Raw genomic sequence first — 16,274 nt, 5'->3', positions numbered from 1 at the left:
GCCTCCTAGAAAGGGGGAAAAGAGAAAAAAAGGTATCACCTTACCTGTGGGCCAGGATGGCAACAGACATGGGCAGTGACAGTGGGTCAATATTTCAGGATAGTGTGGGCGAAAAAAGGTGGGTATAAAAAGGGAATATATGTGCAAACCAGAAGACTGTAAAAATACATCAGCAGTTAAAAATCAGTATAAAACACCAGCCAAGAGAGTGTTCAAGGTGTACAACAATAAAAAATATCTCATACAGTAAGAATATGGAAAGCTGAAGTTAATGTTAGGCTTACAATTAAAAAAAAACAACAAAGGAAAAATAAATAGTGTTCTTACACATAGTACTTCAGAAAAGTTCTGGGTGCATGAAAAGAAAGAAGTTGAAGAATCACAATACCTTGTTTATTCATAAAAAGTAGTTTTATGTAGCTAAAAACTATAAAAATCCAATATGCTAATATTTGTATATACACTGGCAACATAGATTCTTGTAGTCTTTACAACAACTTGTATTTCTTAGGAAATGCTATTGAATTTCCTAGAAAAACAAATGATGAGTCAAGGTATAGGCAGGTATCACTTGTAAGCCTCAAGAATGAAAAAAACCCAACAACCCAACCTGAATCATTTATTTTTAAAAACAGTTTGTTTTGGTGCAGAAAGGGAAGAATAGTTAATGTTTAAGTGGCCATCAGAATTACATGTTGTCCTGAAAAATTACATTGAACACTTGAATTGTAAACCTTCACGTATTTGTCTACACTGCACTGTAGTTATCAAAAAAGTCATATTCTTGCAATAAATTCTTACTTTTGTGTTTCATACACAAACTTAAAAGGTGTTTTGTCTAGATAGGCCAGCTTTAATGGGGAAAGATGAGCAAGAGAAGTGTGAATGAACAGACAGTTTTACAGTTTTGGATTCAATAAGCTTGAAGCACAGAGGGTGCTCTGATGATGATGGCAATTTCCAAAGCATAAGAGAAGTTTAAACACAAGAAAAAAATTGAAAACTTGCATAGTACCCCTGTGAGCAGAGCTGTGTAATAATAGGTAGGCTTCACTGAATATCAGGACAGTAATAAGCAAAACCAGCCAGCTTTCCAAACTGTGAAATAAAACCGCCATGTTTAAACAGTTGGTGCTAATCTGTCTTGCTTGACCAATCCCATAAGTTTATCAACATGCATAATACACCATGCTACCTTTAAAGATAAAAGCTGAGGACTTAAAATAACGGCCTTTTAAAAAAAGGCTTTTAGGGGGAGGGAAGAGGGATGTTACTAAATGATCAGGAGACCCCAAGCTAAGGACCTTTTTAGGTAGGATATTTAAAAAAGAAAAATTGAAAGTACTTTTAATAGAATTCAAGCAAGACAACAGAAATTGCTGTGAAAGGGCTCAAAACTCTCCCATTTGAAAAACAAACCATGTGCGCCACCTCCCGGGGTACAAACCGCAGAGCACAGTACCCACTCCTCCGCGCTCTCCCCGGGTAAGAAACCAACACTCTCAGGGTGGCTGGCTGTCTTGGGGACAGGTACTTTCAATTTGTATGCCTTCTTGATTTATAGTTTAGGGCAGCAGACAGCAACAGTCCAAAATATTACTGTAATCCATTCCAGATGATCAGAAGCTTCATCTTCTCAAGTTAATGTTTTCTGTGCCCAATTTCTGTCCAATACTGAAATGAATTGATGAAAAGTTGAAGCAAGGAGATCTCAGTTATTTAGGCAGAAGCAGGAAAAATCGCCTTGGAGCTAAACGTGCCTGCCTCCCCCCATCCCTGCAAGGTTCAGATGAGATCTAAAGCAGTTCTGCTTTCTTTTCAGAGCTAAAGCCAGAAGTTAGAATTGAAAGTCAAAAAGTACTAGGAAGAATTTGGATGGATATAATTTATCGGCTTTGAAGTTAATCTTAACAGGATTTAAAAAGACACACAGAATAGGTTGAAAGACTTAATCATTTATTTTAAGCAGCATAAAATTTGTTTTTTTACATACTGTTTATCTGAAAATGGCAAGACCTGAAAGTACAAAGTATAAATTCTTGGAAAATTCAGTAATGAGGCTTGACAGTAAGTAAGTGGGATAGACATCCTAACATCACCTGAAGACAGAATTAAAAAGACTATACCCCTTTTTTCAAAGTTTTGATCCTGTTTTCCTTTCGGTCAATGTTAAAAACTGTCTATTAAAAAAAAAAAAAAATCAGGCGAAGAAATGCCTCTACAAGATGGAATCATTTCCTTAAAGGTGAAATCCTTTCCACGCTTCCTAAATAACTATCAAGTAACAGCTGATGTAGTGTTAAAATCTTAAAAGATTTCTTCATCTCCATACAAAATTTTCAATAAAAAATGTGAACTGCCTGTTTCAGATAAATCTTATTTAAACACTCAACCTCGTACAGTTTATGCACACACATAGTATTGGCTAGCAAAGCAATTTTTTCCAGGACATATTGCAGTAATCCATGCCTTGGTGTTATCAAGAAATTGTCAGTTGTCTTTTCAATACCACTTCAACATGACTTTCTTGAGTCCTTTTTTTCCACCCAGAATTTTCCAAGGGACAGCTATATTGCAAAGATGGCCATTTAAACATTCAGCTATGTAATTCCTCTCTAACAACACAGGAATAAACATACCCTTCGCAGATTTGACAAAGCTCTGTGAAAATTCCCTCTTTAAAGAGGGATGTGATGTGAAGATGGTTACAAACAATGTAGTTTATTCAAGTATTTTGCCTAAGTACGCATTGCTGTAAAATCAGAGCAGGCCGAGTTGCTCAACTGCAAAAAGCAGAAGTGTCTCAGTCAGCAAAAAGACCCAACAGACAGTAATGGTCCAAAAAATGGCAATGCTTTCAAGGAAGGGGCTGTCATCTGCTTAAGGAATGGCACTAACCCTCACAGCTCCTTGTGGTCCTCCTCTCCACCCCTCTATTTCATAAGGACAGAGAAAAAGGAGAATGTACAGGACCAGTGAGGAAGACCAAGTGGTTAAGTATTTATTTCCAAGTGGGAAGTGAAAGAAGTCTAGGAAACGTAGTAAAATGCACAGAAGAGTTCTTTGCACACAGACAAATTCAGGGACCACTGGTGCAGATGAAGTTTTGGCTCTATTTCTCCTAATACTAATGCAAGTATTTTCAAACTAGAGTTAATTTCTAAAGCCTTACAAACTACTTTAAGACAGGTCTGTGAATGGTCACTGAGAAAAACATATCTTTTGTTAGAAGGCTGAATTTCAGATATAGAGGTCTTCAGCTTTTAGGAACTATTTTTTTGGGGGGGAATAAGGGGGCCAGAAGACAATGAGAAAAATCAGAAGATTTACAGCCAGTGAGTTAGTAGGACAGCAGCTATACTAAAATACATTGATTTTAAGTGATTACCATCAGTTAAAAAAAAGAGAACACTTATTAAGGGCTAATTCCTTTTAAATGCTGAAAATTACCTTCTGCATTTTACTTTTTGGCTAGCTGAAAAGAAATTCTGTATGTGCCTTTGTAGTCTAATCTAAAATTCCCAGTATTTCAAAAACTACCAGGCTACAAAGATCCAGCGAAAGCCTAGATACAATGAAAAAGGGGGGAAAAAAAGCAAACACAAAACATTCTTATATTACTACTGTACAGTCAGTGATGTCAACATGTTTTAAAATAATCTGTTTTGTTGCTTACAAACAGACTATTGCTAGGTGTGAGACATATCACTATGAGCTTTGTTATATGGAGTGGGGAATATTCAATAACTGGCCAATGATTCTACTTAAAGATGATCGTGCCCCTTATTCACCTGTGAGTGGATGATTCCTAGTAGCAGCAACAGGCACCTTAGAGTACACTGGCTTTCAAAACATTCAGACAAGTGAACCCATACCAAAGAAGCCAGGTTAACTAATGATGTTAGACTTACAGCAGCTTGTCAGCAACTGCAGTTGCTATCCTGTTCTGCTCTAGCAAGGAGCCTCAGCCTTGATTTGGAAGCCTGGTAGAAGACTCAATTATTTAGCATCTCCACATTTCACACCACCAGCCAGCTGCAGCTCACCGTAGCCCCTCGGTCAGTGCGAGTCGTAGCAGTGGCTTTTGCGGTACGGATCCATCTCATCCAGGGGTTCGGCTGAAGCCAACAGTTATATTTCAGATAATGTTCCTGAGGAGCCATTACCAGGACTCTGGATTACTCGCAAGCCTGGCCTAACATCTAATTAGGCCCCAGAAGCCAGAAAATCTGACTGGCTCAGAAGATTGCTCTTATCCCATTACCAATCTCTTTTCACTTCTCTGAACAGCAGCAAGAACTTCATCAGCCAGAAATGAACAATTTATCAATCAGAGCGTCAAGTTTGACAGGAACTAATATCTTGGTAAATTGTACAGACCTTTCTTAAAAGGATCAATCCGTTATGCTCTTAAAATTTTTAATGAAGTGAAGTTAAGGGTAGCTTACTTATTTCTCTTTCCATAATTTCCTTTACTTTCACCTCCATAGGTCATTGTACCAGCCCCCCTCATTACTCAGCTCATATTACTACTTATATATATGAGGCTCATGTCTGAGATCAGGTTATGACAACTAACCAACGTAGTTGTTGGAAAAGTCTACAGAAATCAAAGAAGCTTTCAGTAGCACAATCATTCTGGAATATCAGAAAATATAAGGACCACTCTCTCCCTGAAAACATGCTGTGCTAAGCAAGTGTCATAAACCTTTTCATATTTAAAAGGAAAAGGTTAGTATACAAATGGCTCATCCTTCAGTGAAACATAGCCAGTTGATACACAGCAAGTAACTGGGTAGAATACCCATAGGTTGTCTCTAGCTGATGAAGAGTTGACTGTTGTTAAGCAACTGATATGTTAACAAGAGATACCAAAACCGATAGCCCTGTGATTACCACTAGTTAACCTGCACAGCATCAAAACTGCAAACTGGAATGGTACACTGCCTTGATATATGGCATTTAGATTGATCCAACATACAAATCCCAAATACAAGCTCTTTCATCTTAAAACCAGAACAATCCCCTCTATCTAACTTCTTTTACAGAACCTGAATAAAAGGCTTATTAAAATTCTTCACCTATTTCCTTCAGTGTTTAAAGTGAGCCAAAAAGCCCATGATAATATTTCTAAAACTTGTGAAGGCAGTGGGATAGAACTAACATATTCCCATGCCTGAACTCAGGTTTAACTACTTGAGCTCAAATCACACATCTTCAAATCCCTAATGATTGCACTGATAGCATCAATTATCTAAAAGGCCGCATCCAATGAAACATGGCTTTCTGACATTTTCATGGTACATGATACTACATTCACATTAGAACGCTGGTTCTGCAAGAAATATTGATATGTGTAGGAATGCTTTGCAGTGCTGTGATTTGGAGCATCCTGTCTTCCATAATAAATAGAGAATATTTTCCAGCACCATCTTTACTCAAAGCTTTGTTTTTTCACCCTTTTTTTAAGCTATGGTTTAATCTTATCTCTGAAGTTAGTTAACAGGAGCATAAAATACCTCACAGCACTCTCCTTTAAAAAAAAAAAAAAAAAAAAAAAGCAGGGAAAGAGATCACCAGTAAGACACACTTGGTTACACTGTAGTCTGTCACTGTATTTCATCTTTCATAGAAAAATGCTCAAGAGCATTATTTTTCTTAATGTGCTGTAGGCTAAAAATGAACCCTCAAGGGTTTCTATTGCTCTTCTCGTTGCCAGAGCAACAAAGCAATACTCACCTGAATATCTGCCAGTGTAAGTATCAATTTACAAGCTGAGATGAAGTTTGTGCTGCTAGCAGATGTCGCTAACAGCATTTTTACAATAAGCCAAATTTTAGTGGCAAAGGATGCCACGAAAACTCAAGAAAATATTACTATTTCATTTGTGCTACTTGATTATTGCTCCTATAATTCAAGTGTTTCTATTAAAATGTGTTGACCAACGACATTCAAAGTGAAAGGGTAAAACTGAAAGGCTTTTATATGAAATCTAGCGCACTAAAAAGACTTCATTAAGCAACTCAGAAGAAAGCTCACTTGTCATTACAAAGCATACTAGGAACCTTTCCCAATAAATTCCTTCCTAAAACTCTTTGTGGTAAGGAGATAGGAGGGGCTGGGGAGAGGGAAGCAGCTAAGAAACATTTTAAGAGCGTACAAGCATTATTACTTTCTGAATTGGAAAAAGGGCTCATTGTTTACCGCTGTATCAATCCAAACATTCACACTGTGTTTTTGTTTGAAACAGGTGACAGAAGCATTACTTATGTTACCATACTGTAGAAGAAGGAATACAACTCTGAAATTATTTGTTCTGTGTAAAACAAAACCCAGGAGGATGATACGGAACCAAATCACAGAATTGGAAACATCACTAACTTTTCAGAGCAAAGTATATTGCTTTAAGAAAAACTCAAGGGAACAACTTCTTGTTATAAAGTGTACTAAAAATTCTAATTATAAGACATTAAGAAAGAGATGTATGGATAATAGAATATGGAGAAAACACCTAAGCTCCATAGTTTCTTACATTCTTTATAATTCATCATTTTTCTCCTTTTAAAAGCTAAGAGGCTGAGGAAGAAGGAGGCAAACTCAAAATTTCCTCCTATTTCCAACTCCTAATTCCAAGAGAAATAATTTTCAGACGTTGGATCACAACACCAATTATTTTACTCTATTCAGCCAAGCAATCTGAAAGTGCAAGAGTTAAAAAGGAAAGAAAACCACAGGCACTTCCAGTTATGAAGTGAAATACACAAGTTAGTTTAAAAAAAACAACAGTGCTTTATTTTCATACACATTACGTGCACCTCTGTAAAAGCACCATTCCTGAAAAAGAGAAATCTTTGCTTATTCCATGCAAATGCAGAGGCAGTGTGAATCAGAAAGTTATATGAAGGGATTATAGGCAGAACATTTTCTAGGCAAGGGATTGGGAGATTCAGAGCTAAGCTTCCTTTTTTTTCTCCTTGTTTCCCACACAGGCATGCAAACCGTTCTGCTATCAAAATGCAAAGGAATTTTTTTTTTCCCTTTTTTTTTTTTTAGAAGAAAACCCAGATAACTAATAGTTATCACTGGACTCCTCACCCTTGCATTGTTTATCTTTCAAACCCACTACGCCAGTGTTACAGAAAAGCGATGGAGGTCCTGCAATGCTCGCTGACTAGATACAAGAAAAATTGTCTTATCTGCAAAGAAAATACCATGTTCTGTCCTCAGCATTAAGATCTGCGCTTGCACAATGGAGGTCTGGTCAAATATATTCTTCCCTGCTCTCTCCCACTATTGTTTTCAATCTTACCACATATTTGTTTTCAGCCAGTCAGTACACACACTTTTCATTTGACTGACACACCAGTGAAGCTAAACTAAACACCTCCAACTGCTGTTCAAGTTGAAAAACAAGCCAGCATTAAGACTTTCACTTCACAGTCTGTCCATGAAGACACATACTTTCCCCTTGAACTTCTAGGCTGCTGAGCTCAGCCAAAAAAAAAAAGTTGTCTTTCTTATTTTGTTGTTTCCTTTTTGTTACACGCTCACTAGAAAGACACGGCAGAACACAGATCTTAGCTTTATCATCTGTCCATGCATATGCAGACCAGCCTTTTCTACATATCAGTCATCCTCAACTCAAAAAAACCCAACAAACACCACAAACCCCCACATTAAGGAAGAAACTGAAAGGCTTTTTTTGATGCACTGAAGTGGAAAGTCATGAAGCATTCATTTTTATAAAATCCACTACTTCGAAGCCAAGGTGTTGCATTTGGTTGTATGGAGTGTCTTGTGCTTCAAGACCAGTTCTAAACCACACACTTACCAGCAGTAGCATCCTTGTAAATTAAGAGAGGTAGTCTTGTTTTACACTAAGGCTGAACAAGTTTGTTTCTCAGTTTTCACCTCCTCAACTATTTTGTAACAACACTCAGGAAGGGCGACCCTCTCAAGTGGCAGCAGTGATCTTGAGGAAAAAACCCCATAAACCAACATTTCTTCTTGACCTCACTTGCTTTTCTCTGCTGCTTAAGTCTGACCTTTCTCCCTCCCCCACACCATAAGCACAGTTTCATAATGAATTGATGTAAACAGAAAGCAGTATTCATTTAATGAAAATAATAAGAAAGACTATTAAGTTTTTTTCTCTTTTTCTACAGTCAGGGCTCGATTGGTTAGAAAATACTGACAGCTGCTTTTTTTATGAAAGAGGGATGGACACTTTTGTTCAGACAGTGGAAGAACATCATGGTGTGTTTTTTTCTTTTTTCCTTTTTTTTTTTTTTTTTTTAAAGAAGGTACTATTGAGAGCATAAAGGCTCATTGTACTGCAGTAGCAAATCCATTACCGTAGCACTTAAGAGGTGGTTAACAGTGCTTTGGTTCAGAATCAGTGTTAGAAAATAAAGCTTAAAAAGTTATGATGCAGGATATTTGGCGGGATTTCAACAGCAATTTGTAAGGAATGTAGAAAGGACTGAGGCATTGGCTTCTTCCCCTTGGCAAAGTACTTTGTTCTTCATTCTGTTTAAGTCCCAGGTTTCACGATCAAGTTTCTCATTTCCATCGATGACGCACTAAGGAGGATTCGTCATTGACCACGTCATTGTCGGTGTAACGATGCTGACACCGTGGTGGAATAAGCAGCAGGATGATCAGTACAAGGAGGATAATTGCACACAGGCTCATGAGAGCATAGGAGGCAATCCACAACACTGGTTCATGGAAAGAAACACTAGAAACACAGTTGCTTGCAACATCTGCTGTTGTGAAAGGGCCTTCAATCTCAGATACTGGAGAGCCATCAACTTCTGAGAAATTACGAAAAGAAAAACATTAAGTCTATAGACATCATTTAAAAGTAAATAACAAAAGATCTAGCCTAAATACCTACATATCCCTTTCCCTCCATCATCATACATCTCAGCATACTCATGCTTTCTGTATTTCTCATTGCAATAAAAATGCTAGTATCCCGTGTTTATAAAATGGGAATCTGAAGCATAAGGAGACCATGACACTCCCACACCTACACAGGCTGTCAGTGAGAGAACTGACATTTAAATCAGGTCTCCCACAGCCCAAGCCACTGGATCACCTTTTCCCTCTTGGACTAACCTTTCAGAAATGTCAATTTAACAGAGCTTAAAAATCCTACAACACCTACACAGGAGTAGGTCAGGGCCTGGGCAGTTTTTGTTTGTTTCTGGCATTCACAACAACTGGAAGAGTACCTCAGATGATGCTTACATCTTCTGTGTTTGCTATCTTCCAGGGTCTTAGGCAGCAGCATGCAGGTTCGCTAGCTTCACAGATATCTTAAAGGACTGTATCCTAAACACAAGGTGCGGGGTAGAAAGCAGCACAGATACTCTTGTGACTGGAGGTGAAAATTCAGAAGGAAGGGAAGGCGAGACGGAAGAGCTGGATGACAGCTCTCCAGAAAAGGGGAATAGTGGAGAGGAAGGTCAATGACAGGAGCGAGGAGCTGGGACACGAACAAGCAGTGCTGTTGGGCAGGGAGGGAGAAGCTAACGAAGCAGTTTGAAAAATGGAGATGACAAAGCTAAGGCAAGAAGCATGAAGGGGTGCCTCGGCAACTTCATTTTCGAACAGCCATCCATCTCAGTAACATCACAGACTGTGTGACTTGTTTCATTACCATCACAAACCCCTACTTGTTAAACCAGTATTTGCTAAAAAGGGTTATGCTGCCCATGGTTGTCACAGTAACCGTGGCAAGCACAGCAAAGTTCCCCTGAGTCCTGGACAGGGCTACGTGTATTGTAAAGGCAGAGCAAGTGAGTTGCCTAGGGCAACAAAATATTCAGAGCATTTCATATCTGCAGGTGCGTGGCCAGGGAAGGATGGATACCTTTTAGCTTGCTTGGGGCAACTAGGAGCCTGCAGTTAGTACTGTCTGTGCATTTTAACAACTCTTCCAAACAGCTGTAATTCACTTCTTTAGTCAGCTACTTCAAGACACATTTGTGTCTTTCTTATAAAGGCCTCAGTTTTAACCTTCCTGCTTTATTTCTTGTTCATTTCATACACAGAGACACTCTTGCCAAATTGTAAGTGATCCTGCTTACTGAAAACAGTATCTCTCATTTACACACATCTTAGACACAACTCCTGAAAGCATGTTTAAAGAGATTACCATAAAATACCCTTTGGAAGGAAGAAGGGGGCCTGGGTTTTCGAAAGGCACGAAGGTGGCCTTTAAGGTTCTCTGTGGAGAAACAAATGCAGAATAGGTGGGCTGCTTTATCTACAATTTATTGGGGGAGATTTTAGTTGATATTCAGTCCCTGGCCTCCCAATACCTCATGTTATTTTAAGGTTTAAGTCTCATTAGACTTAATTCAACTTAATTGCAGGCTGCTGCTGAAAGACAGTCCTGCTCTCCCTCACTCCTGTCCTTCACTGCCTCTTGTATTGGTGCTAGTGACTGGCAGCCTGCAAGGAGAGTCAGGGCAACTCTCTGATCTGATGGAAAACCAACCTGTCATAAGAAACAAAATGCCGAAACGAGGAATTTTCTGCAGGATCACTCAACTGAACCAACCCCTTTTCCAGCTGCGAGTGTAGGAAGACTCCTTTAGCAGCAAAAGGCTGTTAGACTGGGTGAAAGCTGAGGCTGTACCCACAAGCATCCTAACACTGGTGAATACCAAACATGCACTCTTCCAGCTCATCAGATGGTAATAAACTGGCCTGTGCACCCTGTATCGTCAGCATATCTTTGCCAAGGCACTGCTGTTACATAGGTATATGGCAAGGCAGCTACGCAGTAGCAGACATGCTTGTAAAAGACTATCTAGAAGGTCCGTGGCAGAATCTGTTTTGTTCCGAGTCCCATTATTGAACTTTGTCTACCATGCAATTGTTTCTTCCGGACATTTCACCCCCTCACACCAGTTCATCTGTCTCTGTGAAGTCCTGCAGCAAAACCAAACTAAACCACTTTTAATACTAATGTGAAATGCAAGGCATAAGTATTACTACTCAGGAGCTTAGTATTTTGAAGAAGTGGGGAAAAAAAAGCAGGACAATTTTCTACCTTGGAGATAGCTTTGAAAATAAACAGTCCCTAATTAGTCATTATTTGGCTTGAGTACATAATTACGCCTATTAAAAAAGGCAATACAAAACTGTTGCCATAGTGGCTGACATTTTAAATGAAATTTTGAGAATGCCTGATAGCAGCACAGCCTCTGCTTTCTTCCCTCCAAAAAGAAAAGTTTTCCCTCACTCTCTTCCACCCCCAAAGAAACTGAGACGACATCAAAAGAGGGGAAATTTGCCTAAATTGTTCAAACAAGCCATTAACATAAACTAACAGTCACACACACTTAGCATATTACACATTAGCTGAATTAGGATATTTTGGCATTTTTTTATTAGAAAATCTGGTGGTAGCTACCTGCAATAAATTCTTGACCTTGAATAAAGGGGATTTTCTTCAGTATTGATGATTACAAAACAAAAATGGCGCCTCTGGAAAAATGCTATTTTATAATATTTGTGTAGAACTCAAACACACTCTCACTCACTCACCATCTTGGGTGGTGTGGAAAGGAAACAAACGTGAAGTTAGATCAAATTTATCATAAAATTGTAAAGTGCTGTGTCGTGGTTTAACCCCAGCCAGCAACTAAGAACCCTGCAGCCGCTTGCTCACTCCTCCTCCCTCCCACTGGGATGGGGACGAGAATTTGAAAAAAAAGTAAAACTCGTGGGTTGAGATAAGAACAGTTTAATAACTAAACTAAAATAAAATACTAACAATACTAACAATAATAATAAAAATATAATAATAATAATAGTAATGAAAAGGAATATAACAAAAAAATCCCACCCAAAACAACCACCCAAGAAAAGACAAGTGATGCACAATGCAGTTGGTCACGACCTGCTGACCGATGCCAGAGCAGCGGTCCACCCCTCCTGGCCAACTCCCTCAGTTTATATACTGGGCATGACGTCCTATGGTATGGAATATCCCTTTGGCCAGTTCGGCTCAGCTGTCCTGCCCATGCTCCCTCCCAGCTTCTTGTGCACCTGCGTGCTGGCAGAGCATGGGAAACTGAGAAATCCTTAACTTAGGATAAGAGCTACTTAGCAACAACTAAAACGTCAGTGTGTTATCAACATTATTCTCACACTAAGTCCAAAACACACTGTACCAACTACTACGAAGAAAATTAACTCTATCCCAGCTGACACCAGGACGTGCTGCTTGGAAGGGGCCCCTGGAAGTCACCTAGTCCAGCCTCCTACTCAGAGCGGCACTGTCACCATCAATACACCAGGTCAGCTGTAGCTTTATCCAGCCAGGTCTTGTAAAACCCTGAGGATGGAGACCCCATGATCCCTCTGGGCAGCCTGTTTCAGTGCCATACCACTCTCCTGGTGAAGAAGAGATTCCTCATGTCCAACTTGAACCTTCCTGAATGTAACTGGTGGATGTTACCCTTTGTTGTGTAGTTACGCTTGCACTCACCCTTGGCTTGCATTCAACTTTAGGCCCACCGTAATCCCCAGTTCTTTTTCCACAGGGCTGCTGTTCAGCTGGTCCCTTCCCAGACTGTACCCACGCATGGTGTTTTTCTGCTTGAGGTGCAGAACTTTGCACTTCTGTTCACTGAAACTCTTGAGGTTTCTGCTGTCCAGTACTCCCTGTTAACAAGGTCCTTCTGGACTGAAGCTCTGCTATTCATCATGCCATCCATTCTCTCGAGCTTAGTGCCCGCAAATTTGGGTGCATTCTGTCTCATCACAGTTTAGTGTAGACGTAATTTATGATTACAGTGCTTGGTGCATTTCTTCCCTAAAAAATACCCAAGTCTTGCTCCTATGATCTTGTCACTTACTACAAAAATACTAGGGGAGTAATTCTGCTCAATACCAAGGTACCATTAGGTTGCTTCACTAATACTAACTAGTTGAGATGAACATCTTGTCTCAAGAAGGGACCTGATCCAAAACCTTTCCTAGTCATCCTGTAAACAGTAGGTTATCCCTGAAATTATCAACAGGCAACTTGAAACAACTTGAAATTAGTAACAGGCTGAAGAAGTCTTAAAGGTTTTCACATACTGAGGAAAAAGCAAATTTCCTTTCATGCTACAATGGAATAGCTTCCTGCAGCCAACTATCTAACTATCCTCACTCTTGGTACATCCTGGAGAATGAAAATGGTGCAAGGAATATTGTGGGATAAACCAGTTCTCATCTCTAGCCAAGTCTGAATAGAAACTTGGGAGTTCAATGAAGTAAGGCTTTTAGTCCCGTTCTCCTCGTGTTTGTATTCAGCACATACCCATTTAACATTTTACAAAAACATGGGCTTAAATTTAATGTTAACACTCTATTGTAAACAAGAAAGCATAGGTCGTTGCAAAGCCACACCAAATGGTCTTTTATATTTCTCTATTTCTGAAGATCTATGCCACCAGTAATTCAATTTAATTTATACCCACGAACAGCCTAAAAAGCTCCAAATAAATTACATTAATACAGTTGCTATGGAGGACATGGCTGGCCTCCACAGGAAGCCAGTTAGGCAGCTTAATCCCTCACATTGCACTGACTGCTAACCACTCACAGTTGTGGTTTTCTGATGAAAGTAGTGTTAAATATGGAAACCACAAGCTGTGAAGAAGTGAATTCAGAATAACTGGCACATCCAGCAAAACGTCATCTACCCCGTGTGAGCAGAGTCTGACAAATCAGTGTATCTTGTCTCAGTCAGTGGCTTGTATCATCTGATCTCTCAAGAAGCTAAGTTCCCACGATGCTAGCTTAGACGTATGCATGAAACATGGACAAAGAAACAAGGAGGAAATGCCTTCTAGCACCAGCTGGGTATCATCAAGTGCCCAAGCTCATGCAAATTCAGATTTCATTTCTCTTCAGCAAGCTCAGTTCCTCTCTAGACAAGGCTGGCAGTACTACATGAAGTGGCCAAACTCAATGCTTCTATGTAGCAATATTAACATTAAGGTGTTATCATGGTTCCCTGACTCTTTTTCTCAACAAAGACGTGTCCTCAAAGCAGTTCTTACAAGCACCAGCTGGCTTGTGTCCCCTGCTCACCACATGTCGGTCAATATGTTCTGTCAAAGTGCCCCCGCCCCTCTCCATTCACGGCTGCAGCATGGCAGGGACAGGAGGCAGCTCTACGCTTGCTAAAATTGCAGTCAGGAAGCACAAGGAAGAATGAAAGGCAGGAAAACCTGGTCTGCAGTATTTGTCTAGTTACATTCTCCTTCCAGATGCATTCAAAATGCGTCTTTCATCACTGCCTGGTACCTTATAGAGGTCTTCATTAAGCAACCCACATCCATATCCAGATTTTCTTTCGTGGCAAGCTCAAAGATGACAATTTTGAACCCATTAACAATGGGGAGATTTAACAAAAAAAAAAAAAAAAAAAAGCTTTTAAAATGCCCTGGAGCTACAACTCAGCTAGCTAGTGTCTCCCTCAATTACCTAGTTGCATTATGCACTCAAGTACTTACTGCCCTTACCCTCTCTAACATAAAACTGGGGATGAAATAAGCACTGTCCATCACAGTCCTTTTCTCATGCAAATCTCAGATGATACAATATTTTTCAGGGCATAGACCACTTCTGTTTGGGACAGAGACTTGCATATGAGTGCACATTCTTTCCCTCCTCTCTCGCTTGTATGTTCTTGTGGTGCCAAAGCAATGTCTCATCAACAAGGGGAGGAAACCCCAAAACTTTCGGTTTTAGCTACTTGTGGTGAGACAGGAGAAATCATGAAAAAGCAAGAAAGGTAAGCAGCACTGTAAAATCAGCCAAAATTATGAGCTTTTCCACATTTTCTCAGCAGCTAATTAAAAAATTAACGGCTTTCTACTTACACTGAGAAAACTATTTGTTTAGAACCAACACAAACACCACAAGTCTTAATTTGAGTCCCATTTTCATCTTAGCTCTTTCTTTGAGTATTTCTGAGAGGCTGAAAAGGCACAATTTACATGAAAAGCGCTAGTAAGGTACTTCACTGCACATTGCAAAAGTTAGTTGAAGAATTCATTTAGAACAGAAACTACATAAAAATGAAGCTGCATTAAAAACAGGGACTCGTCTCATGTAACTGTTGGGGAAACTGCACACCCAGACAGATGTCTCAGAAAGAAGATCTCCTCTCAGAGGAAGAACGCAGCTAAGATACCTAGAGGTGAGGCTGATTTACTTCATGCCAAAGACTGTTGTGTGCAATACAGCTTTCTTTTTCCTCCCCTTGTAATCTGAATAGCTTGGGATTGCTCAAAAATATACCCTTCGCACTTCATGAGTAACCATGCTTTTCCCCATCAGGTAAGTGGCAAAGGTGTTTCTCTGAGAGAGCAGGTGTTTCCTCACTCACCAAGTCCTGAACAATATTTCTCTTACCTGCACACGGACTCACTGCAAAGCCCACTCTCCTCTGGGCTCTGTCAAATATTACATAGAAACCTTCCATGACTGTAGCACCAATAACTAGAGCATTTGTGGAGGAAGAGATGCCAAATCGGTAGCACTGTAAATTCTCTCCTATTCCAAGAATGGGTTGAATATAAAGCTATGGGGGGGGGGGAAAAAAAAAAGCCAGAGTGTAAGAAGCAACACTACACAGTACTTAGAAGTTCAGATCTTTTGATTTTTGTATTCAAGCACTCAAACTCCACTGGAAATAGAGAATGAATAGGGGCAAACAGATTTCTGTACATGATTTAAAACTGGTCAAAGCTTACATGCAGGTAAGAGGTGAAGCTCTTGGATTCTAAGCTTAAATTTGAACACAGTCAGTCACTATGTGAAGGTCAACAGCAAATTCATGAGAACCACTTTTTCTTGTATTTTCCATAAAGGGAAGGATAGCTGAGAAAGAACTCAGAATATGAACTCAAATTAGAGAATAACTTTATTATTTAAAAAATTATCAGGATGGAATTGATTCAGATAGCATTCAGTGTCAGCTTCAAGGCTCTAGATTCATAAATTCAAGTCACATTTTACCCCTTGTCTCCTCAGGGAAGATGAAAGATTGCCAAGCTACATGATCAATACAGAAAAAGCTTACCATTAGGCTTTACTATATTTCAAGTTAAAATGTACTTAATAGGTTCATTCTCCCCTTTGCTCTTGACCATCCCCTGAGGTAAAAGACTGTATTAGTAATGCTAGAAGATACTAGCCTGTATTGCGCAACCTATACTGGGAAGGGAAGCCAGAAAGGAAAAATAAAAGTG

At 39.5% G+C, this 16,274-nt stretch overlaps 1 protein-coding gene across 2 annotated transcripts in view; it reads right to left on the bottom strand.

The window, feature by feature from the left end:
* The window catches only part of BACE2 (beta-secretase 2), a 55,776-nt gene that overhangs the window by 157 nt on the left and 39,345 nt on the right, over positions 1–16,274 (bottom strand). Inside the window, exons 8-9 of one of the 2 annotated variants that reach the window (XM_049835065.1) lie at positions 15,436–15,604; positions 8,088–8,816 (exon numbers count right to left, since the gene is read on the bottom strand). The exons of the other annotated variant lie outside the window; for it this stretch is intronic. Coding sequence (XP_049691022.1) covers positions 8,563–8,816; positions 15,436–15,604 — 423 coding nt within the window. The 3' untranslated portion in view covers positions 8,088–8,562. Of the gene's footprint in view, positions 1–8,087; positions 8,817–15,435; positions 15,605–16,274 lie in introns of those variants that run through there. 2 annotated transcript variants of the gene reach the window in all.

Source organism: Accipiter gentilis, chromosome 32 (assembly GCF_929443795.1).
Source record: "Accipiter gentilis chromosome 32, bAccGen1.1, whole genome shotgun sequence".
NCBI classification, from domain to species: domain Eukaryota; kingdom Metazoa; phylum Chordata; class Aves; order Accipitriformes; family Accipitridae; genus Astur; species Astur gentilis.
This window is presented reverse-complemented; position numbering and strand designations above follow the sequence as displayed.